The 24,828-nt window shown below is 43.7% G+C and overlaps 1 protein-coding gene across 2 annotated transcripts in view; it reads right to left on the reverse strand.

The window, feature by feature from the left end:
- The window catches only part of STK24 (serine/threonine kinase 24), a 53,987-nt gene extending 33,792 nt beyond the window's left edge, over positions 1-20,195 (reverse strand). The window contains exons 1-2 of one of the 2 annotated variants that reach the window (XM_061626564.1): positions 19,715-20,195; positions 6,937-7,167 (exon numbers count right to left, since the gene is read on the reverse strand). In XM_061626564.1, the coding sequence (XP_061482548.1) occupies positions 6,937-7,167; positions 19,715-19,759 (276 nt within the window). In that variant the 5' untranslated portion in view covers positions 19,760-20,195. The remainder of the gene's footprint in view (positions 1-6,936; positions 7,168-19,714) is intronic. The other variant, XM_061626565.1, reaches the window with a different exon arrangement.
- Between the last annotated feature and the right edge of the window lie 4,633 nt (positions 20,196-24,828).

Consider the following 24,828-nt stretch of genomic DNA (forward strand, 5'->3'; position numbering starts at 1 on the left):
ATGCATATATATACAGCAAGCACATCTATCACAGAAAAGAAATTTCTATCTCTGCCTTCAAGAGCTCCAGCAAAACTCTCAGCAGGCCTTGTGAGAACAGCACAGCTTTTATAACCTGGGCCTTGAGCAGCAACCAGAACACCAACTGAAGAGGAAATACAAGAGAGATCCAAGGGGGCCCTGTGAATCCACATGGTAATGCTGCAGAGCCAGACATGTACCCCAACAAGGATACTGATCCATGATGTTATGTGCAAGCTGTCAGAACCCCCACGATCCAGAAACCCACCAACCACCACAATCTCCACCAAAAGCCTCAGTCTCCTATCCAAGACACCAGCAAACCTACCAAAAGATCAAAGTATCATATTCAACGTGACTGGAGTTGTGCTCAAGCTATAGAACTGCCACTTTCTGCAATTCTGCTGTACCCCAAAATCTGCTCTGCATCTGGAGCGGATTTTAAGGATGCATGGGGGGCTGCAGGGTAATGGAGAGGAAAGGGAAGTCTCATTGCACAATCAGAAATCTCGTGCCACAGCACTGGTGCCGCAGCATCTTTGGATATAACCCATAATGTAAAGTTCCACACAAAGAAATAACACTCGTTAATATATTCACTCCACAGAGTGAGAGTAGCACCTTTGGCAGGTAGTAGGGCCAACAGGAGACATATGAGTATCAGTATGTGTGGCAGCACTAGTGTGGCAGCACCTACCCTGTGAAATTCTCTCCCTTTGAATATTAGGCAGGCTATCTTTTCGGCACCTTTTGAAGACTTTCCTCTTTCAACAAGCCTTTTAGGTTGAGACCTATCCCAGTCTGCGTCTGTGTTAGAATTGCTTAATATGTTTTTTAATAATGTTTTTAACCCTTTTTTTAAAGTTTTTTAAAAATGTTTTTAACACTGTTTTGTTTTAATGTATTTTAAGATCTGTTTTTATGATGTTTTAAAGTGTCTTTAGCACTTTGTTTGCCGCCCTGGGCTCCTGCTGGGAGGAAGGGCAGGATACAAATTAAATAAATAAATAAATAAATAAATAAATAATATGGCTATGGAGCCTGTTCAAGTCAATTGTTCTCTGCCTGGAAATTGTTTCTGGGTACTGCTGATCCTGTCTCAGGCATGTTCTGGTTCTCGGCTTCACAACTGTTCATTTGTACCTTGTTCCATGTTGATTCCTTTCCTGTCATTCAAGTGGATTGCTCTCATGGTAACTTATGGAGTAAGCCCAGTCCAATCCTTTCCTACAGGTTCAGATCTCCTAGGACTGAATCAGCCAAGAGTTATAGGACCATGAACTACTAGAGGTTTGTGCTCCTTCCATGAAAATCTATATCCCAATTGCTAATTGCTGTGTAGCCTCTTTCTGAAATGTTTCAGAGAGAAAATTTTTCTGGTCCCTTCTACAAATATAAAATTATAAGTATTTCTAAGCTGCCACAGCCAAGAAATAATGTGAAATATAAACCTAAATATCCTTGAGATTAGAAAAATATGGTCTTGATACTGCTGGTTATTTCTTTTTCCATCAAGAACATCACTGACTTTTACTCACTAGAAGTAGATAAAAAGTGAATAGGATCATCACTTCTTATCTATAGCATATGCTTCATTCTCACCAATACAGAACATACAGTGGCATATGATAATTAAGCAGATTAAAATGGAAAAAGAGATATAAGCAGAACCTATTATAGGAACTGCTAGAGAAACCACACAAACCCTGCAGAGGAAGGAAAGATGATGCTACATATACAGCTGTCTGCTGCCTTCCAAGTGTTTTAAGTTTCTCAACATTTTGTTTTTTGCTTTATCTGCTACTGAATTTTCCATTGTGCTTTCAAGTTCTATGTATTTTTCTAAGCCTCTTTGGTGTTCAGTTCAATGAAAGATAGAATAAGAATGCAGTAAACGTGGAACAAGGTAACAGTTTATTTTACTGTATTCACTCCCCATACAAGAGCCTTGTTCATCCCTTTTCAGCAGGATTTCCTTTTTTCTCCTGGTTTTGAACTGGCTCTGCTTTTTAGAAGAAACATGTATGAGTCAAGCAAAGCCTCTTGGCAGTCTAAGGAAAGTATAGATGAAGAGAGGGATAAAAACGGCCAGTTATCTGTTGAACGTAGTTGTAATCCTTTCATCAGCATGGCACCCACATATCAACCCAACACCCTGTTAGAGGTTCCATCATCTAACTACAACAATATGTTAGACATAGTACAGAAAGCAAACATCCAACCATATTGTCACTGTATTTTCATACTAGCAATATGCTTTAGGAAACTTTACTACCATATTATACTTGCACTTGCATGAAGACGTCGAAGTAAATAGATCTCCAGGCTATATCATTTGGGGATAATCATAATTAGTAACACAAAAAACACCCCTTGCCCAAAAAAGTTTCCCATTCTGGTTTTCTTCAATCAGAGATCACCAATTTCTATACATCAAATACAAGAAAGATGTAATGAAGTGCTGGTGTCTGTATATAACTAATGAAACAAATATTAAGAACTATTTATTTATTTATTTCCCACCCTTTCTCCCAGTAGGAGCCTAGGGCAGCAAACAAAAGCACTAAAACCATGTTAAAAATGTTTTTTAAAAGGTTTAAAAATATATTAAAAAGTAATTCCAATACAGATGCAGACTGGGATAAAGTCTCTACTTAAAGGGCTTGTTGAAAGAGGAAGGTCTTCAGTAGCTGCCAAAAAGATAACAGAGATGGTGCCTGTCTAATATTTAAGAGTAAGGAATTCCAAAGGGTAGGCCCCACTAGACTAAAGGTTCGTTTCCTATGTTGTGCAGAATGGACCTCCTGATAAGATGTATCTGCAGGAGACCCTCACCTGCAGAGCGCAGTGATCGACTGGGTATATTAGGGATAAGACGGTCTTTCAGGTATCCTGGTCCCAAGTTGTAAAGGGCTTTATACACCAAAACTAGAACCTTGAACTTAGGCTGGTAGCTAATAGGTAGCCAGTGCAATTCTTTCAGTAGTGGAGTGACATGTTGGTGATAACCTGCTCCAGTGAGCAGTCACGCTGCCACATTTTGCACCAGCTGCACCTTCTGGACCAACCTCAATGGTAGCCCGACATACAGCACATTACAGTAATCCAATCTGGAGGTTAAGAGGACATGGACAACAGTCGTCAGGCTATATCGGTCCAGAAATGGCCACACCCGTCTTACCATCCAAAGCTGACGAAAGGCACTCCTAGCCACAGAGGTCACCTGGGTCTCTAAAGACAAAGATGGATCCAGGAGCACCCCCAGAATACGGACCTGCTCTTTCAGAGGGAGTACGACTCCATCCAAAGCAGGTAACTGACCAATTATCTGAACTTGGGAACCACCAACCCACAGCATCTCCATCTTGCTAGGATTGAGAGTCAGTTTATTGGCCCTCAACCAGCCCGCCACAGAGGCCAAGCACTGGTCTAGGGCCTGCATGGCCTCTCCCGATTCAGATGTGACAGAGAAATAGAGCCCGGTATCATCAGTGTACTGCTGACACCTTGCCCCAAATCTCCTGATGACCACTCCTAAGGGCTTCATATAGATGTTAAACAGCATGGGGGACAAGACGGTACCCTGCAGCACCCGACAGCACAACTGCCAGGGTGCTGAAATACAATCATCCAATGCTATTCTCTGAAAACGATCTTGGAGATAGGAAGAAACCACTGTAAAACAGTGCCTCCAATACCCATCTCACTAAGTCAGCCCAGAAGGATACCATGGTCAATGGTATCAAAAGCTGTCGAGAGATCAAGTAAGAATAACAGGATTGCGCTCCCCCCGTCCTTCTCCCAATAAAGGTCATCCATCAGGGCGACCAAGGTCGATTCAGTCCCATATCCAGGCCTGAACCCAGACTGGAATGGGTCAAAATAATCTATTTCATCCTTGCAATTGCTGTGCCACAACCTCTCAATCACCTTTCCTAAAAAGAGGGTGCTTGTGACCAGGTGGTACTTGTGGCAAACCAATGGGTCTGGGGTGGGCTTCTTCAGGAGCAGACAAATCACTGCCTCTTTCAGGGTGGCTGGAACCACTCCCTCCTGCAACGATGCATTGACCACACCCTGGATCCACTCGGTCAAATCCCCCTGGCAAGCTTTAATAAGCCAAGAAGGGCAAGGGACGAGAGGACACGTTGCTGGCCTCATCCTCACAAGTACCTTGTCCACGTCATCAGGCTGCATCAACTGAAGCCATTCCCAAGAAGTTGCAGCAGACGTTGCACTGGACACCTCACTGGGAACTACAGAAGAAATGGATGAGGCATCAAGATTGCTATGGAGACAAGCAACATTACCCTTAAAGTGCCTTGCAAACAACTCGCAGCGGGCCTCCAAAGGGTCTAAAACTCCATTTCCTGGAGTTGATGTCAATAGACCCAACAATACGAAAAAGCTCCACGGGAAGGCTACTTGAGGATGTGATGGAGGCACAGAAGTGGGCCTTCTTCGCCGCCCTCACCGCCACACAGTAGACACGGTTATGATGTTTTAATTGTGCCCAATCAGCCTCACAGCACGTCTTTCGCCACTTGCGTTCTAGACGTCGTCCAGCCCTTAGCTTACTGGTGTACCAGGGTGCAAACCGGGCTCCACAATGCCGGAGAGGACATTCGGGGGCAACTGTGTCAAGAGCCCAACACGCCTTGCTGTTCCACAGCGTGACAAGGGCTTCAACAAGGGCACCTGCTCTATCTACTGGAACTTTCCCAGGACATTCAGGAATCCTGTGGATTCCATTAGTCTCCAGGGGCAGGCCATCTTAATCTGTCTATCACTCCTGCAGGGGAGGATAGGAGCCATAAATCTAAACTTCACCAGGAAGTGGTCTGACCATGACAATGGGGTCACAACTACCCCCCCATCTCCACACCACCCCTTCCTCCATCTGGAGCAAAAACCAAGTCGAGGGTGTGCCCTGCCCTATGCGTCGGGGCAGTGACAACTTGAGACAGCCCCACGGTTGTCATGGAAGCCATGAAGTCCCTAGCCGCAATACTACAGGCAGCCTCATCATGGACACTGAAATCACCCAGGACTATCATTCTGGGCTCCTCCGATACCACAGCCGAGACAGCCTCTGCCAGCTTGGTTAAAGAAGCTGCCGGGCAGCAGGGTGGATGGTACACCAGCAGCAACCCTAGTTTACTGTCTCCTTGGCTCAACAAGGTGCAGGGCCTCATAGCCAGTTCCAAGACAGAGTGGTTTCCTACTGACAGAGATGGAAGTTCTGTAGACCACAGCAAATCCTCCTCCCCTTCCCTGCAGCCTGTGCTGGTGTTGCACCGAGTATCCAGATGGGCAAAGCTCGGTCAGATCAACTCCTCCCAGCTCACCCACCCAGGTCTCGGTAATGCACACCAAATCGGCACCTTCATCCATGATCAAATCATGGATACATGTGGTCTTATATTACACCAATCTGGGATGAGCAACAAGGAATCTGTCCATGAGAGGAGTGGGAGTGAGGAACAAAGCATACATAGCCTTCCCCTTGTCTTCTATGGCAGTTTACCATCTCCCCATGGCTATACCTCCCTCTACCCATGATCACAGAAATTGGGGTGGCATCACCCATGTTCCTCCTTACTAAGACTCCTCCTAAATACCTGATATGAACCCAGCAAGAGCCCACCACCAAAACCTACTTGAACCAATTACCCCAGTAGGCCTCTGAGAAAATTGGGAACAGTTAGACCCACTCAATATTTTTCACACAGGGCACGTCTACTCCCCCCCCCCAGCTCACACCCAGGGAAGGCCAGCCTTCTGCCAGTATCAGATTCTCACTCTGAAGGCATCTGGTGACTTTCTCCTATTGTCTCACCCTGCACAGGAACTACACATGCGCCATATAACCTCCCAACTACCAATCTCCTCCAGACTGGTGTTAAAAAATATATAGAAGGGGTAGTGCCCTCACCCTCAGGACTCCCTAAGAAGCTGCCCAAGGGGTAACCCCTTTGATGTCACCCCTTTGGTGGCAACCCCACCGGCAGCACACCCACCGCCCAAGGGCAGCTGGGCTTTTATGCCCCCTGACCCAGCCAGGAGCTGATGCAAGAGGCTGCAAGATTGACTGCAGCCTCTCTCTGGAGTCAGCGTCAGGCAGGAGATCCCAGTCCTTGCACTACTTACTAGGGACTTCAGCTGTCTCGAGAGACATCAACCCAGAGGAGCAAGCAAGCAAGCACCCAGATGCTCAGGTACTCACTCCCAGGCCAGGTCTTCCCCAGTGCTGCAGCTGAACTAACATTTGCAACATAATACTTCCATGTCTACATATTTTCTCTTTTGATAACTGAATACTATCTACAAGTAAATTAAATACATGAATTCAGACATAGGCTCTGCAGCCTGCAAGCTGCTTTCCTAAGGGTCCTGGGCCATGACACTTTGAGGGGCACAGAGAGTTCCAGTGCAAAGGTGGCCAGAAAATCTTCATTGTACAAATCACATTTCACCAACATAATTCACAAAATACAGGGTATGCTGCGTAATATAATTCTGTAAGAGGTGCCAAGGATATCTAACATTCAGTACCCTCTCCAAACAACAATTTCAAAGATACTTTTGGGAAAGTCTAACACTGGTGTAAAAACAAGCAATAGGTGTGTGTATGTATAATATTATATTTAACATACACACACGGACTGTTCTGCTTTTATTTTAAAAAGTACTTTTTTATTTGATCAATATTCAACACACAAGTTCAATGCACAAATAAATGAAAACATATGAAATATTATGTAGCTCTTACAACAAAATGTGTAAAAACTATAAACAAGTTATTTAATCTAGAATTCAAAACACTATTTTCCACTAAAAGCTATTATTTCACAAATATCTTGATTTGTAAAACCTGCATATATTAATATAATATTTTAACATGGAGTCTTTTACCTTTAAATAGGATCCATAATATTTGGTAACATATGGACTGTCACACTGACTCAGCACTGTAATCTCTTGCTGAATGTCTTCTATTTCATCTTCAGCTTCTTCAAGATCAATAATTTTTATAGCAACAACTTTCTGAGTTTGATTGTCAATTCCTTTAAAAACTTCACCAAATGAACCTTTGCCAATCTTCTCCAGCTTTGTAAAAAGCTCTTCTGGATCTGCTTTCAGATTCTGGCAAAAATATGGAAAAGAAAAATATCTTAAATTCACAGTTCATGTAGCCATATCTACTCAGAAGTGGGACTTACTCCCAAGCAGGGCATACAGGGTTACAGCCTAAAATAACTTTATTTGCACTGTAGATCACAGTTCACTATAGATAGTGAAGACTGACAGTTTTCAGATCATTCTCATTGTTTTAAGCAAGCATAATAAGGATTATTCTACATTCAACCTATTTGCAACTGAAATCTGATTAATATGTCAATGCTTCCCTTCCTTTGGAGGCACAAAATTGAGTTCCATGTGATCTCTCAAAGTAAGTGCGAGAGCCCTGAATCTAAAGAAACGGAAAGAATGCATTATGAAAATAAAAGTTATGTGCCAACTAGAACTTTATGTATGTGTAATATTACATATAACAGACACAAGATACACTATAATAAAGTTAAAGAGATAGGTTGTCTGCATTTAAGCACTTAATTTAAACAACTATTACATTTGAGGGGCTGAAAAATAAGATAATTTGGGCAAGTAAAATGTATGTTGGTTTAAAAAAGTAAGATACCCAGCAGACCAGAAATAGGAACAAAAGGATGATGGTAAGAAAAGGGTGCCCTATAAGAAGAAAGGTTTTTCTGCCTTAGCCATCGTAATTCCATCCTCCAAGTTATTTTGGATTACTGAGCCTTCAACTTCAACTACCAACGTTTTTTCTTGTTCTACAGATATGATGGCTTTAATCCAAGTTACACTTTTAATACACACCCATAACTACAGGGAAGAGGAAATGCAGCAGATAACGTGTGGATTCATATAGTATGCATACAACTGGTGTTAGCCTGCTGGTCAGGAGACCATCTATTATTTGACTGTGGTCACATATTCCACACAGTGAGCACCTCTGTTCAAGTGGCATCCTTCCTTTTTCAATTATATCATGGTGTCATCCAATGTCAATGGCAGGAGTAAAGACCCCCTTACTCCCCAGCCATACCATTGTGGGGATGACAGATGTTCACATCCCTCATACTGAAGTTGGAACCCTGTGCTCTGGAACCATCTCAGGGAGATTTTGCTTTCTGCCTTCCCCATTAAGCTGCATGGCCTGCCATCTCCCAATAACCATACACTGTAACTATAGGAATCCCTAAACATGAGCACAGGAATCTGAAAGAAAGCATGAAACACATACAAGGAGTCAGTACAGTGGCATAGCTGTAGAGTTACCAGCTAGCCAGAATTTCACCTATGTGACTGGCTGCCAGAATTGGATGACTCAAAGCCGGAAAGTTTAATCCAAGCTATTTTTGCTTTCAATACTGTTGTATGTGCTGTCATAATATACACTATCCTTCCTTAACCTAGTGTCCTTCAGATGTTTTGAGCAAAAACTCCCATCAACCACAGCTAGCATAATCAACATTCAGGGATGATGGATTTCCAAAATATCTGGAAAGGACCAAGTATAGAAAGGCTGAAATGTCCTCTCACATGCAGGCCCGACCTTAACATGTGTGGGGCCCGGGGCAAAAGCATAGCTGGGGGGCCCCCACATTCTTTCTCTCTCTATATTATATATATATATTATATATATATATATATATATATATATATATATATAAGAGAGAGAGAGAGAGAGAGAGAGATTTTATTTACAAATATATGTAATTATAATATTTAATTTACATATGAGGTTAACAACCTATTAAATACAAATATGATTACCTTCACTTCAGGGAATAAGCCTCTAGTCAATCTGTTCCATATCCATTTCGCCACTTGTGTGCCTGCCTTTTTAACATGAAACAAAACTTTTGGGATCTGCATAACTGATGAAGCTTTATTTTACATTTCAAGGGTGCATTTTGAAGGAACACAATAATTATGCAATCTAATTCAACAGATGAGGCTTTTCCCGACTTGGTGATGGGGAAAGACTTCCCTGTTGAAGTTTTGCCTGCTACAGAGTTTGTTGTTGTCGCCCGGCTGCCTACTTGCTCTTCCCCTCCCCGTGAGACTCACCGGGCAGCTCTGCCCCATGGAACTGTGGCGGGCTGCTAAAGAAGCAGCAGCGGCAGTGGCAGGCGGAGGAGCAGCATCGCCGGTGCGGCAGGAGAGTTTGCAGCGCCCGCTCTCAGCCTCCCTAGCTGGGCTCGGCAGTGCGGCTAGCAAATCACCAGCCACTGCCTGACGTTGCCACAACTGGCGAGGCGCGTCAGGGCTGCCCCTCCTCTCCTCTCCTGCAAAGCCCCAGCCAGGCACCATCTTGAGTGCTGGCACCGACGGCTCCTGCCCACAAGTGGCCACACGCTCGCCTCGGCTGCTTGCTTGGCCCGGCCTTGCCATGGCTGGCCCATGGAGCAGGCCACGGTGGCCGTGCAGCCAAGCCGGGGATGGCCTAACACCTAGCTGCGAAGGTGGCATGCTGCTGCTGTTGGAGGGGGCCGGAATGGGTTGCAGGCACGGAGGTGGCGGCGATCCGCACGACCCCTTCGCCTTGGACTCGTTTAGGGGTCCGGTGGCACACAGACCTCAGCCCCCCTCATTGATGGGGCGGGGTGCTCTGGTGGCCCAAATTCAGATCGCCAAGCGTGGGGCCCGGGGCAACTGCCCCACTTCCCGGTGCCTAGGGGCAGTACTGCTCACATGGATTGTAACTGAAGTTGTAATGCAGTGCACATTATTAACTTTGTGCTGTGAATGCAAGTGCATGCATAGTATGAAGCTTCTTGCAGTTCCAACTTTTAATAACATAAAAGCATAGAAACAGCTTGCATAATTCGTAAAGAGTGTCTAAGATGTATGTAGAGATACAAAGCCTCAAGCAGAATCTGAACTTCTCTGCTACAAATGATTGGCTGCCATGTCACCCAAAATAACCTCTAGGCAGAACAGTATCTGTGGGGAAAGTGAGACATAAGGTATCATGTTCTAAAAGCAAAAAAGCATCCCCTCATAAAAAGGGGCATTCTGTAGATGCCCAGGACCACTTTGTCCTTAGCTTCTTTTTTGAAAGATTTCATCAGCTTTAAAGTGACGCATGTACCCACCCAGACACCTGTATGTGTATAAAGAAAAGGTGGCACACATCACAAGTGCCCAGGCGACTGCCTGCTCAGACTGCTATGCTGAGAAGTGACCTCCATGAAATTAAACACAATTGCTCCTTCTGCAAAAATCTAGCTCTTCTAAGAGACTGTAGTTTCTTCTATCGTCATCATCAATAACAACAACCACCACAAAATATGTATCCCACTCTTCTTCCCAGTAGGAGCCAAGGGCAACAAAAACACCATGAAAACATTAAAATACATTAAAACAAAACATCTTGAAAAACATCTTTTTAGAAAAGCTTTAAAAACATCTTCAAAAGTGATTCCAACACAGATGCAGACTGAGATAAGGTCTCTGCTTAAAAGGCTTATTGAAAGAGGAAGTCTTCAGTAGGTGCCAAAAAGATAACACAGATGGTGCCTGTCTAATATTTAAGGGTACAGAATTCCAAAGGGTAAGTGCCACAACACTAAAGGTCTTGTTCTTATGTTGTGCGGAACAGACCTCCTAATAAGATGGTATCTGCAGGAGGCCCTCCCTGCAGAGTGCAGAGACTGACTGGGTATATAAGGGGTAGTATAAGGGGTAAGATAATCTTTCAGGTATCCTCCCAAGCTGTATAGGGCTTTGTACACCAAAACCAGAACCTTGAACTTAGCCCGATAGCTAATGGGCAACCATTAATTAGTGTTATTTCTTTGGGGGAGGGATCTAATAAAGTATTTCAACATTTGACTGGCCACAACTCCCCAAAGTGGTGGTGGTGGCATTTACTAGTCAACTCTAAACACAAGGTATGAATACATACATATTCATGGTTACTGAACCACAGGAGAAGTCCAAATCAGAATAATGGTCTCAAACCACACTCTTTTCTAGGAGACAGCTCTTATTTCTAAATCTACTAGTAGCAGCTGCTAGATAAAAACTGAAGCTAGATTTAAAACACAAACCACATGGGGAGAGAGACTGCTATGGCACATATTAGGTCCCATGTCCAATTAGTGTTTACACCAATATTCCTAATGTGTCAAATTTGGATATGATTACCTTCAACAAGTTTCTAGCCCATGCCCTGGGGCCAATCTTGCATCCTATTTAAATATACCAAGGGCTCATTCAGTCAAGAATGGGAACAACCGCCCAGACACCACAAGACAGCATTGCAAGGAATAGGAAGTATGTGTGTGCTTCCCATATTCCCATCCATTTTGACAAGTGACCTACATAAGAGAACACATATAAATACCAAATGTGATATGGGATAACACAAACTTTCTGTTAACTATAAACTAGCTAGCAGAAATTGAGCTGAAGACAAACATGCCCATAAGAAGTCAACATATGCCCTTTCTCTGGGCAGGCAGGTTTTCTTTTATGAACAGCAATAAAGTTTTATATTTTATTTATTTTTATTTATTTATTTAATTAAGCTTATATACCGCCCGACTAGCAACAGCTCTCTGGGCGGTGAACATTAAAAATACAATAAAAATAACACAAAACTGTACACAAAACTGTACAGTCTAAAATCAAAATCAGTTTTACAGCAGAGCTATATAGAATCAGGGATTCATACAATTTACTGAAAGAGCTATAAAAATTGATAAGAATGTAATCCTTTACTGTGTATGCTTTATTCAAGCTTATAATTAGCCTGTGGCACATAAGAACTGCCTACAGGAAACTAAGCGTAGAAGTTTTCCAAAAGTTGGGGTTCTTTTTTGGTTTTCCCAAACTAAATAATATGGTGAGGCTAGGATAATTTTATGTGGGCAAGAAACTTTTGCTGACTTGTATCCAAGACTGGTGGTTTCAATAATGTTACCAGCCTTGGAGGGAAACTGAGAGTTAAAAATATAAATTAGTGTTAAGACAAGCAGCTAACAAACAATAAACCAGTGAATTCAATACTTGAAGTATATATAAAAAGATGAAACACAAAAGAGAGCATGACTGTTATCCAACTGTAATAGCAAGGGTAGAAAGAGCCATGAAGTGGAGGGATTCTGAAGGTCCTCTTTCTGGGGATTGGTTAGAAAGAGACACATGATACATAGTACAACTTCTGTTTATGAGGGAGATTAAGCCTTGTTACAGCAAAAACTGTAATTGTATTGGAATAGATATAATCAGAATGTTCTAATGGAAATATTGTTATTTTAAGATTGGCATAATTTCCTTTCACCATTCAAAACAGGATGCTTAATTTCAGGGAAAATGCGCTTAGATTATATTGTGTACAGTGATCACTTTTTTAGATCACTTTTCATTATGGTGTGCCATCATATGAATTATAAAATATATATATTGTAGATTTAAACAGGATTTTTTTTAAAAAAACAACCTTACATATCTGGTAAACATAGCCTTTGAGTTTAATCAGGAAATTCTAATGTTACATCTTTTATAATTGGACACTAGCAACTTTCTGGAGCCCCACCAGTATGAGGCCACATTCACACTGTACATTTATTCCACTCTTATTCTACTTTAAACAGTCATGGTTTTCCCCAAAGAATCCTGGTAAGTGTAGTTTGTAAAGGGTGCTGAGAGTTGCTAAGAGATCCCTATTTTCCTCACAGAGATACAATTCTCTGAGCAGGTTAACAGTCAGTCCTTCTTCCCAGAGAACTCTGGGAATTGCCAGTCTGTAAGGGGAATAGTGTGGTGTAGTAGTTAAGCTGTTGGACTACGACCTGGGAGACCAGGGTTCGAATCCCCACACAGCCATGAAGCTCACTGGGTAACCTTGGACCAGTCACTGCCTCTCAGTGAGACCTCAGAGGAAGGCAATGGTAAACTCCCTCTGAATACCGCTTACCACGAAAACCCTATTCATAGGGTCGCCATAAGTCTGAATCAACTTGAAGGTAGTCCACTTCCATTTTTCCAAGGGGAATATGGCTTTCCTAACAACTCTCAGCACCCTTCACAAACTACACTTCCTGGGATTCTTTGGGGGGAAACCATGACTGTTTAAAGTAGAATAATACTGGAATAAATGTACAATGTGAATGTGGCCTGACTCTTGTTTAACTTGTTTCAGTCAAGAACTTCACCAAATTTCAAAAGGAGTAACTACATCCTGCTGAATCCTCTGTGGCCTTTAACCCAGTTGATCACAAGATGTCAGTAACCCTACAGATATTCAACAGACTGCTCTCAAGTGGTTCCCAGACTGGTCATGAATAATTGCTTGTTATCCTACAACCTCTGTGCTCTTTTCTATAGTGGGGCCTTCCGAGATAGATATTTCCCTCCTTGCAATTAACTGTATATGAAGAGGTAGGCAAGAACAGTACAGGGAGTACACTAGCATTTCTCTGGGTCCAGTACAAACTTGTAATACAGCCCTCCCCGCTCCACAATCTATAGTCTGTTCTGAAAAATTGAAGAACTGATCAGTGTCCTTCAGCTCTGTTTAGTCCACTGCATTTAAGCCCTTTACATTTATGACTTCCTGATTTGTATTTATAGGCAGACAGTGCCTATAAATACAGTGCCGTGAAAAAGTATTTGCCCTGTCTGATTTTCTGCATGGTTGCATGTTTTTGACACTGAATATTATCAGAACTTGAACCAAACCTAATATTAGGGAAAAGGCAACCTGAGTGAACAAATAACACAAAATTTTGATACTTATTTCATTTATTTATTAAAGAAAGTTAAGCAACACCCAATGCCCCCGTGTGAAAAAGTAATTGCCCCCTTAGACTCAAAACCTCGTCACCTTTAGCAGCAATGACTGCAACCAAACACTTCCTATAGTTCCTGATCAGTCTCTCGCAGCACTGTGGTGGACTTTTGGCCCACTCCTCCATGCAGAACTGCTTTAACCCACATTTGTGGGTTTTCGAGCATGAACTGCTCCTTTCAGGTCCTGCCACAACATCTCCATGGGGTTTAGGTCTGGACTTTGACTAGGCCATTCCAAAACGTTAAATTTCTTGTTCCTCAACCATTCTTATGTAGACTTGCTTGTGTGTTTTGGATTACTGTCTTGCTGCATGACCCAGCTGTGCTTCAGCTTCAGCTGACAGATGGATGGCCTGACATTCTCCTGTAGAATTCTCTCATACAAAGCAGAATTCATGGTTCCTTCAATGATGGCAAGTTGTCTAGGTCCTGATGCAGCAAAGCATCCCCAGACCATGACTCTGCCACCACCATGTTCCTTCCATTGTTCCAGAACTCTTGATGATGGTCCAGGTACTTTTGGGCAAACAATGTACTATGGACAAATGAATCAAAGATAGACTTTTTGGGCAACATGGGCCCCATTATGTCTGGTGAAAACCAAACACTGCATTCCACATGAAGAACCCCATACCAATGGTTAAGCATGCCATCGCTGTTTGCTTATGGTTTTTAATTGTTGGTAGTTAGATATGTGGGTTGCTTTAATAGTGAGAAATGATGTAGCAAAAGCAATTAGGAGCTACAACACAAGGTCTGAGCGAGTGATATCAATGAGATTAAACGGGAAACCTATTAACATAACCATCATCCAAGTCTATGCTCCAACGGCAAACACAGAAGAAGAGGAATTGGAGAGATTTTATGCAGAAGTACAGGAAGAAATTGCTCACACATCAAAACAAGATGTGCTGATAATCATGGGGGACTGGAATGAAAAAGGAGGGAACAGAGAAGAACTAGGAATTGTGGGGAAATTGAGCTTAGGAGACAGAAATGAAGCAGGAGAAAGACTTATTGAATTCTGTGAAGCCAATTATTTGTTTCTTGCAAACACATTTTTGAGCTACCGAAAAGATGACAGTACATCACCAAATGGTCAATATAGGAATCAAATTAATTATATAATTGGTAGCAGAAGGTGGAGAAGTTCCATACTTTCTGCAAAAACAAGACCAGGAGCAGACTGCGATACAGATCATGAACTGGTCATATCGAAAACCAGAGAAAAGCTAAAGAAGAACAACAAAGCAATCATAAAACCAAAACACAATTTAAATAACATCCCAGAAGAATATAAAGATCAAACGAGGAACAGATTTGAGGCTTTAAACTTAGTTGACAGAGAGCCAGAAGAACTATGGAGTGAAGTCAGAGACATTATTAGGGAAAAATGCAAAAAGACAATACCTCTCGTTAAAAAGAGATAAAGACCTCAATGAATGACTGAAGAAACTCTTAAAATGGTTAAAGAGAGAAGGAAAGCAAAAGGAGATAGAAACACGGTCAGAATCCTAAATGCAACAATGCAGTGACTAATACATAGGGACAAAGAGAACTATTACAATAGTTATTGAATAAAAATAGGACAACAAAAAGGGAAAAACAAGAGCCCTATTCCAAAAGATTAGAGAAATGAAAGGGAAATTTAAACCAAGAATAGAGATGTTGAATAATCAAAAGGGGAACACACTGACTGACTGAGATGAAATAAAAGGAAGATGGAAGCAATATACTGAAGAACTCTATAAAAGAGATACCAGGATGACAGAATCATTCATGGAGAAACTGTATGATGAAGAATCAGACATTTTAGAATGCAAGGTAAAAGCTGCTCTTAAAATACTTGGGAGAAACAAATCACCAAGAACAGATGGCATACCAATAGAGGTGCTACAAGCTACTGAGACTGAATCTGTCCAAATATTTGTCAAGAAATATGGAAAACTAAACAGTGACCCACAGACTGGAAGGGTTCAATATACATCCCAATTCCAAAGAAAGGGGATCCCAGGGAATGCAGTAATTATCAAACTATTGCCTTAATATCCCATGGAAGTAAAGTAATGCTCAAGATTCTACAACAAAGACTGTTACCATATATGGAGCGAGAAATGCCAGATGTCCAAGCTGGATTCAGAAAGGGAAGAGGCACCAGAGATCACACCGCAAACATACGTTGGATAATGGAATGGACCAAGGAATTTCAGAAGGAAATCACCCTGTGCTTTATAGATTACAGCAAAGCCTTTGACTGTGTAGATCATGAAAAATTATGGAATGCTTTAAAAAAAATAGGGGTGCCACAGCATCTGATTGTCCTGATGCGCAACCTACACTCTGGACAAGAGGCTACTGTAAGGACAGAATATAGAGAAACCGACTGGTTCCCAATTGAAAAGGGTGTGTGACAGGGGTGTATTTTATCACCCTATTTATTTAATCTATACGCAGAACATATCATTCTGAAAGCGGGATTGGACCAAGATGAAGGAGGTGTGAAAATTGGAGGGAGAAATATCAATAATTTAAGATATGAAGACGATACCATACTACTAGCACAAACCAGTACCAATTTGAAACGAATGCTGATGAAAGTTAAAGAGGAAAGCACAAAAGCAGGACTACAGCTGAATGTCAAAAAGACTAAAGTAATGACAACAGAAGATTTATGCAACTTTACAGATGACAATGAGGACATTGAACTAGTCAAGGATTATCAATACCTCAGCACAGTCATTAACCAAAATGGAGACAAGAGTCAAGAAATCAGAAGAAGGCTAGGACTGGGGAGGGCAGCTGTGAGAGAACTAGAAAAAGTCCTCAAATACAAAGATGCATCACTGAACACTAAAGTCAGGATCATTCAGACCATGGTATTCTCGATCTCTATGTATGGATGTGAAAGTTGGACAGTGAAAAAAGCAGATAAGAGAAAAATCAACTCATTTGAAATGTGGTGTTGGAGGAGAGCTTTGCGCACACAGTAGGGCCCCACTCATACTGCAGGTTACGTTCCAGGCCCCCGCCAAAAAGTGAAAACCGCTGGAAAGTGGGACCCTACTGTATTCCATCTGCCACGCTCCAGCTGACAGCTATCAGCTGTAACAAATGAGCTCCCCGTGCTCCAGCTGATCACGCGCTCCAGCTAATCAGCTGGAGCATGAGGAGCTCCAGCCACCATGCTCCAGCGATTCGCTGTAGTGCTGTCAGCTGGAGCGTGGCGGCTGGAGCTCTCCGCGTTCCAGCTGATCACCCCCTGGCGCCGCCATATTAGCAGAACACCGAAAAGCAGGGTGCTGAAAAGCGGGGCCCTACTGTACCACAGACTGCAAAAAAGACAAATAATTGGGTTTTAGAACAAATTAAACCAGAACTATCACTAGAAGCTAAAATGATGAAACTGAGGTTATCATACTTTGGACACATCATGAGAAGACAGGATTCACTGGAAAAGACCATAATGCTGGGAAAAACAGAAGGGAATAGAAAAAGAGGAAGGCCGAACAAGAGATGGATTGATTCCATAAAGGAACAAGGTGGTCCATGACAGATGCAATTGGAGGTTGCTGATTCATAGGGTCGCCATAAGTCGTAATCGACTTGAAGGCACATAACAACAACAAGTTAGATATGTCAGTTACCTTTGTTGTGTGTATCCTTCAAGTGGAATGGGTAGGACTTGTTCCTGTTAAATGTCAGATGAGTATTTTGGTTTTTATTTGATTTTAATAACTTTGTTATTTTTACCGTGTAAGTCATTTTGAGGCAGCCGAGGGCAAAAATGCAAGTAATAAATATTAGTAATAAAAATTTACTCATAATATGTTCTGGGACCTATATGCTATATGGTTGGCACTGGCCCCCACTGTTCCTGGGATCTCAATGTCCCCAACAATTATGATGTATTTCTTCTGTCTTGCTGCCAGTCATTTGCCGCACCCTGTTGACTCCTTCTGTCCATGCGTAATAAATTCGAGCAGGAATTAAGGAACTCTGGGGCATGTGATTTTTGAGAAAGCACATCACTTAAAAAGTCACAAACCTGTCACTCAAACTACCAGTCCTAGAGTTTCCTGTACAACCACTCTCTCACACACTCATTCTCTATTCTAGAGGGCAGCAGCTCAATCTTGAGAAGGTTGCTTGTTCTGTTCTGCTTCTGCTCCAGTATCTCACAAGGTCTGGAAACTCCAATGTACTGGGAAATATGTTTGCATATACACCCTTATGCATGATATACAATGCCACCTCAATACTCTATCTCATAATAATGGGTTTGCAGTCTCGCCTGCGCTCCAGGAAAATACACCCATTTTTCCCCACCTGCTTGTTCTCAAGTACAGTGCCAAGAACCAGGAAACACACTTTCCCTCAACCCAGCCTCTCCTTCCATTTTCTGTTGTAGTGGGTCAAGCCTTGCACACGGACAGACAGCTCAGCTTTTGCCCCCTTTTCTAGCCAAGACACGACCAACCCATTCTAATCTACTGCAATGTGTGAAGGACAGAAAGCTGCAGTCTACATTAGTTCCAAATTTCAGCTTGGGTGAGAAGACGACATTTATTCCTTGATCTGGTGGATCACAGGCCCTCCTCCCACCACTTCTCTTTGCTAAGCTACAGCAACAACAACCTGTCTGTACATAAAGCAGGCCAGAAGAGGAGGGCCTGTACACGCACCACCACTTTCTGGGGTACTGCAATCCACAGGGCCTACTTTCAGCACCAGTTACCCATCACCACACTGTTGAGTTTGAGAAGACTCCCCATGTCTTAGAATACAAAATAAAGATGAACATCCAAATACATTACAAAGTTTCTTTCCTGTTTCTCATCCACTCTCTAAGAAATGTGTTTTATACTGCATAAACACAAATGCAAAACAAGTTTTGAACAACTGTTAAGTTATCGCAACCAGAGATGGAAAAGTCACAGGTACCAAAAAATGATATCAAGGACAAATGCCTTCATTAAAACATAAAAGGAATAGTCAATATTTAAAATATTTAACACTCTCATTTTTCACAACAAATTTTACTTCAAGGATGCTGTGACAGTGGCTCACTGTCTTACCATATTTGGATTTTGCTAACAAAAAAGCAAAACAAGGAATAGAAACTAAAGATAAAATCCCTTACATCTCTTTATCAAAGGGGGGTGGTGACAGAGATACACACACACAATCTTCCATAAACCAGCCAAAAATGTATTTGAACATTTTTATGATCCTTATGTATCATACCACACTCACTCAGATGGGTAGCACAGGACACCCTGAAGGTCATCTATTCTCCTTAACTATAGTGGATCAGTATAAGGTTGTTGCTTTTTAAAGGATCTGGGCCATATATAGAGTTGCTGGGCCATATATTGAGTTAAGCCCCCAGATGAGAACAGGATCCAAACAACGAAAGGGGGAACGGCTGTCCCTTAATTTAAGAAGGGGATGGTTCCTTGAGCAAGGCACGTTGGGAAACACACCGTCCTCTCCCTCCTTCTTTTCATGAGACAGCCTGAATAGCTGTTAACTCCATCACACCCATGCATCCTCTTGCGCCCCCCAGCAGACACAGATTTCACTGTCCCACCCTGATCCCCCCCACCTACTACTTCCGCCCCCTCCCAATGTTAGCAACCCCTAGGAGAAAACCCTGCATATCACTAGTGGGGGGGGGAGAAGTGTGCGGGGCAATCTCCCACAAGCCTTCCCTCCACCCCCTTCTAATTTGGAACCTCTCGGTAGCAATTTCAAGCCTAAGTGGAAAAAAGAGAGGGGAAGGAGTAGTCGGCTGGTTTCTCACCTGCATCCCCGGCAGGCCAGGCTGCTGCACAGGGGAGTGAGCCATGATGACGGAAGCGGCAAGAGACAGCGCGCTGCTGTTCCTGCTCCGCCGTTGCCGCCCCTCCTCCTCTTTTGAGGCGGTTCCAGGAACGGAAGGATTCACCTCAGCACCATCACCTCCTCCACCCACACACCCCAATCCACCAGGGCTACCAACAGACCACGGAAGGAACGTGCGAGGGGAGGACTTGTGTGGTGTCTGTGCGCACGCGCGCACAAGGTGGGCAGGCGGGCGCTGAACAGCCGGGTTTGGAAGGGGCAGGGGAGTGGGAGGATGGAAGGAGGAGCTGACTCTGACCCGCCTCCTTCCATAAACGCGGGTAGGAAGGACGAAACCGGAGGAGGAGCCACTCTTTCCACGCAGCTAGCGGGACCTATTGTCGTACAGTCCCTCCCTCCTTTTTTTTTTTTTTAAACATCCGAGAGACTTCTGAGGGAAAGTTCTGTGAAACTCGAAAGCTACCTCGTTGCTTTGTCATTTTGAATAGGTCCTAATGAAGGTGCACTATAGGACAGTGTTTGGATCCCACCCCCATCTCGCAACCAATAATGTTCCACCTTCGCTGCTTCACTTTGCTCCTCCCTTTTGTGTGACCCGGGGCCTTTCAGAAGTGGGCGGAGCCAGGCACAGCTGACGGGATGATTGTCAGACACCTGGAAAGGACACCCGTGGGAGAAGGCTCAAGCTGCAATTCTGCGCTCATTCTCTTTTTTCCCCCTTGCCTCCCCAATGTCTTTTCTGTGGTCCCGCTCTTTCGGAAGGTCGAGGAAGGGAAATCAATGCCACAATTCACACCCATTGACCTTGAAATTCAGTTTGTAAAGCACCTGCATCAAAAAATATGCATGCCTTCTACTCTGGGGAAAAAAGGACTGCTGCAGTCATGGCTATTTTAGGTCCATTATTCATTCAGGTAGCTGTTTAGAAGTTGAGCAGCTTTCTAGTTCTCAGGGGTACTATAGTAAAATTTAATTTCTTTCCCTCTTACCACAGGCAACTGGTTATTTACAAACCTGCCTGAGTAAAGAAGAGAAAGCAAGTTTCAGTTAATGTTCCTGTGTGCTTCATGCTTATAAAGATTTCTTAAGGCTCTGTCACCTTGACCTCAAGGGCAGAAGAGGAAAAAGATACTGATTGAAAAGTATTTCTCATTTCTCAAAGACTCCAGGATTTTAATCTGCATTTAGTTATCCATTCTGTATGACTCCTACTGGGAGGAAGGGTGGGATATAAATCTAATAAATAATAATTTACAAAGAAGGTCCAAATCATCAAAAAGTGACTAACATCAATAAGGTCCCATGTATTTGCATTGATTGCAAGCAGACGCTATGTTCATAACAGCTCTTTACAAGGTTGTAATTGCATACATTCCTTACTTGGGATGATCAATTATCATAAGTTTCTGTTTTACTTGGTAATTGTGTCACACCCACAACTTGACTTCTTACACAATTAATCAAATAGGTTGCAAAGGCTTAATGACACCAAGGAAGACTGGATGAGATCAAGGAAGAAGCCTACAGCCACACACACTCATCTTCATTATTTTCCTGAGGGAGGCTGTCAAGATTATTCAGCTCAAGGATCTGTAGCATTTATGCCTCACTTAGAGAAGAGACACACTTACTGTTCCAGCAGTGCCAGTACGTCTCTACCTCTCTTTTCTGAGAACGGGCACACTACGCTAATCAACCCCTGCCCCTTTTCACTGTAAAACCTGGTGAGATCAGCTTGAGTTTTTTTTTAAAAATTGCTTCAAAGAGATTTTGCAACTGATCAGCAGGTTTCTTTCTCCCTCCAGGTGTGGCCAATGGAAACTCTGTGCTGTAGGCAACTAGTGTGCTCACAGCCATAGAGTGGTCAGTTGAAAAAGAAGACAGAGCTCCTGCACTTTTAGTAGTTGTGCAGAAAAGGGAATTTCAGCAGGCAGAGCTTATGTGATAAGTTCTGCCTGCTAAAATTCCCTCTTCTGCACAGCTACTAAGCCCTGTCCTCCCTGGTCACCTTGGCTGGTCCATGACCGAAATAAATTCATTCATTCATTCATTCATTCCTCCCTTGTCACCCTAGCCAGATAGTAGGCTAGCTATCCTAAGAGGGAACAGGCTAGCAGTCCCACAGCCCAATACAATAGCTCCCAACTGGCATACCTTTGTATAGTTCTTGACAAGCTACTCCTTGATTTTGCAACCTAAAAAATATGTTGCAGGATGGTGAATGAAACATTTGTAGGGGAACAGCTGCAGCACAAGATGACTGAAGAAGGCTTGCCCTGGAAGTGAGTATCTGAGCATCTGGGTGCTTGCTCCTTGCTCCTTTGGGTTGCTGTCCCTCAAGATACCTGAAGTCCCTGGTAAGTGCTGCAAGGAGTGGGACTCCCTGCCTGACCTTGGCTCCAGAGAGAGGCTGCCGTCAATCTTTCTTGCAGCCTCTTCCATCAGCTGCTGGCTGGGGCAAGAGGCATAAAAGCCCAGCTGCCCTTGGGAGGCAGGTCTGCTGCTGGTGGGGTTGCTACCGAAGGGAGCTGCCCCTTGGGGAGTCCTGAGGGCGAGGGCATTACCTCCTTTCTATTACCTTTTTTCTTTTTCTTTTTAATTTGTTTTCTGTTAAACCAATCTAGAGGAGATTGGTGGTGGGGAGGGCATGTGGTGCATGTGTAGTTCCTGCACAGGGTAAGAGCCTGTGCAATGAACTGAATGATAGCAGAACATCACCAGATGCCTTCAGAGTGAGAGTCTGTAACTGGCAGAAGGCCGGCCCTCCCTGCGTGTGAGACAGGAGGGGGAGTAGATGGGCCTTGTGTGAAGAAGTGTGAATGGGTATGACTGTTACCAATTCTTGCAGAGGCCTACTGGAATAATTGGCTCCGGCAGGTTTTGTTGGTGGGCTCATGTTGGGTCCATATTAGGAGGAGTCTTAGTACGGAGGAACATGGATGATCCCACCCCAACTTCAGAGATCACAGATAGAGGGAAATATAGCCACGGGGATGTGGTGAATTACCATCGAAAATGAGGGCAAGGCTATCTGCGCCTTGTTCCTTGCTGCCACTCCTCTCATGGATGGGTTCTTTGTTGCTCATCTGCTGTGCCCACTGGCCTGTGTGTGTTGTTGTTTAACGCCAGATCAGTACACAATAAGACCACTGTCATCCATGATTTGATTGTGGATGAAGGTGCCAATTTGGTGTGCATTACCGAGACCTGGGTGGGTGAGCTGGGAGGAGTTGATCTGACCCAGCTTTCCCATCTGCATACTCGGTGCAACACCAGCACAGGCTGCAGGGACGGGGGGAGGAGTTGCTATGGTCTACCGAACTTCCATCTCTGCCACCAGGAAACCACTCTGTCTTGGAGCTGGCTGTGAGGCCCTGCACCTGGTGTCGGGCCGAGGAGACAGTAAACTAGGGTTGCTGCTGGTGTACCGTCCACCCTGCTGCCCGGCAGCTTCTCTGACCGAGCTGGCGGAGGCCATCTCAGCTGTGGTATTGGAGGAGCCAGAATAGTCCTGGATGATTTCAATGTCCATGCTGAGGCTGCCTCTAGTGTTCTGGCTTGGGACTTCATGGCCTCCATTACGACCATGGATTGTCTCAAGTCATCACTGGCCCAACACATAGGGCAGGGCACACCCTCGACTTGGCTTTTGCTCCAGATGGAGGAAGTGGTGGTCTGGAGATAGGGGGGGTGGATGTCACCCCATTGTCACGGTCAGATCACTTCCTGGTAATGTTTAGACTTATGGCTCCGATCCTTCCCTGCAGGGGTGGTGGACAGATTAAGATGGTCCTCCCCCAGAGCCTAATGGAATCTACCGGATTCCCGAATGTCCTGGAGGAGTTCCCAGTAGATAGAGCAGGTGCCCCTGTTGAAGCCCTTGTCATGCTGTGGAACAGTGAGGTGTGTCAGGCTCTCAACACGGTTGCCCCCGAGCACCCTCTTCATGATTATGGAGCCCAGTTTGCACCTTGGTACACCAGTGAGCTAAGGGCAATGAAACAGGTTGGACAACAGCTAGAGCTCAAGTGGCGAAAGACGTGCTGTGAGGCTGATCGGGCACGATTAAAACATCATAACCATGCCTACTGTGTGGCGGTGAGGGAGGTGGAGACGACCCACTTCTGTGCCTCCATCACATCCTCAAGTAGCCGTCCAGTGAAGCTTTTCTGTATTGTCAGGGGTCTGTTGACATCAACTCAAGGAAATGGAGTTTTAGACCCTTCAGAGGCCCACTGTGAATTGTTTGCAAGGCACTTTGAGGGTAAAGTTGCTTGCCTCCGTAGCAGTTGATGCAGCCTGATGACGTAGACAAGGTGCTTGCAATGATGCGGCCAGCAATGTGTCCTCTTGACCCTTTATTTATTTCTTTATTTTCTTTATTTTTACCCCACCCTTTTTCCAGAATTGGAACTCAAGGCAGCTTACAGATAAGACCCTTGCCCTTCTTGGCTTATTAAAGCTTGCCGAGGGGGGTTGACCGAGGGGATCCAGGGTGTGGTCAATGCATCATTGCGGGAGAGAGTGGTTCAAGCTGCCTTGAAAGAGGCAGTGATCCGACCACTCCTGAAAAAGCCCACCCTGGACCCATTGGTTTATGACAACTACCGACCGGTTGCAAATACCCCCTTTTTAGGGAAGGTGATTGAGAAGGTTGTGGCGCAGCAATTGCAAGTACTCTTGGATGAAACAGATTATCTTGATCCATCCCAGTCTGGGTTCAGGCCTAGTTATGGGACTGAATCAGCCTTGGTCACCCTGATGGATGACCTTTATCAGGAGAAGGACAGGGGGAGTGTGACCCTGTTATTCTTACTTGATCTCTACCTTTGATCTGGAGATTGAGATCCTCATCTTAATGGTCAAATGTTATCTGTCTATTGGGTAATATTCCCCAGTGTTTAAAACAATATGTGATGAAAATAATTTGCGCCAGTCACTTTGGCTGTTTTGTTTTAAGATGTTTTAAAGTCTTCTGTTTTTAAGATGTTTTAAAGTGCTTTTAGTGTTTTTGTTTGCTGCCCAGGGCTCCTTTTGGGAGGAAGGGCACAATATAAATAAACAAATAAAATA

The sequence above is a fragment of the Rhineura floridana genome, chromosome 5 (genome assembly GCF_030035675.1).
Source record: "Rhineura floridana isolate rRhiFlo1 chromosome 5, rRhiFlo1.hap2, whole genome shotgun sequence".
Classification (NCBI taxonomy): Eukaryota; Metazoa; Chordata; class Lepidosauria; order Squamata; family Rhineuridae; genus Rhineura; species Rhineura floridana.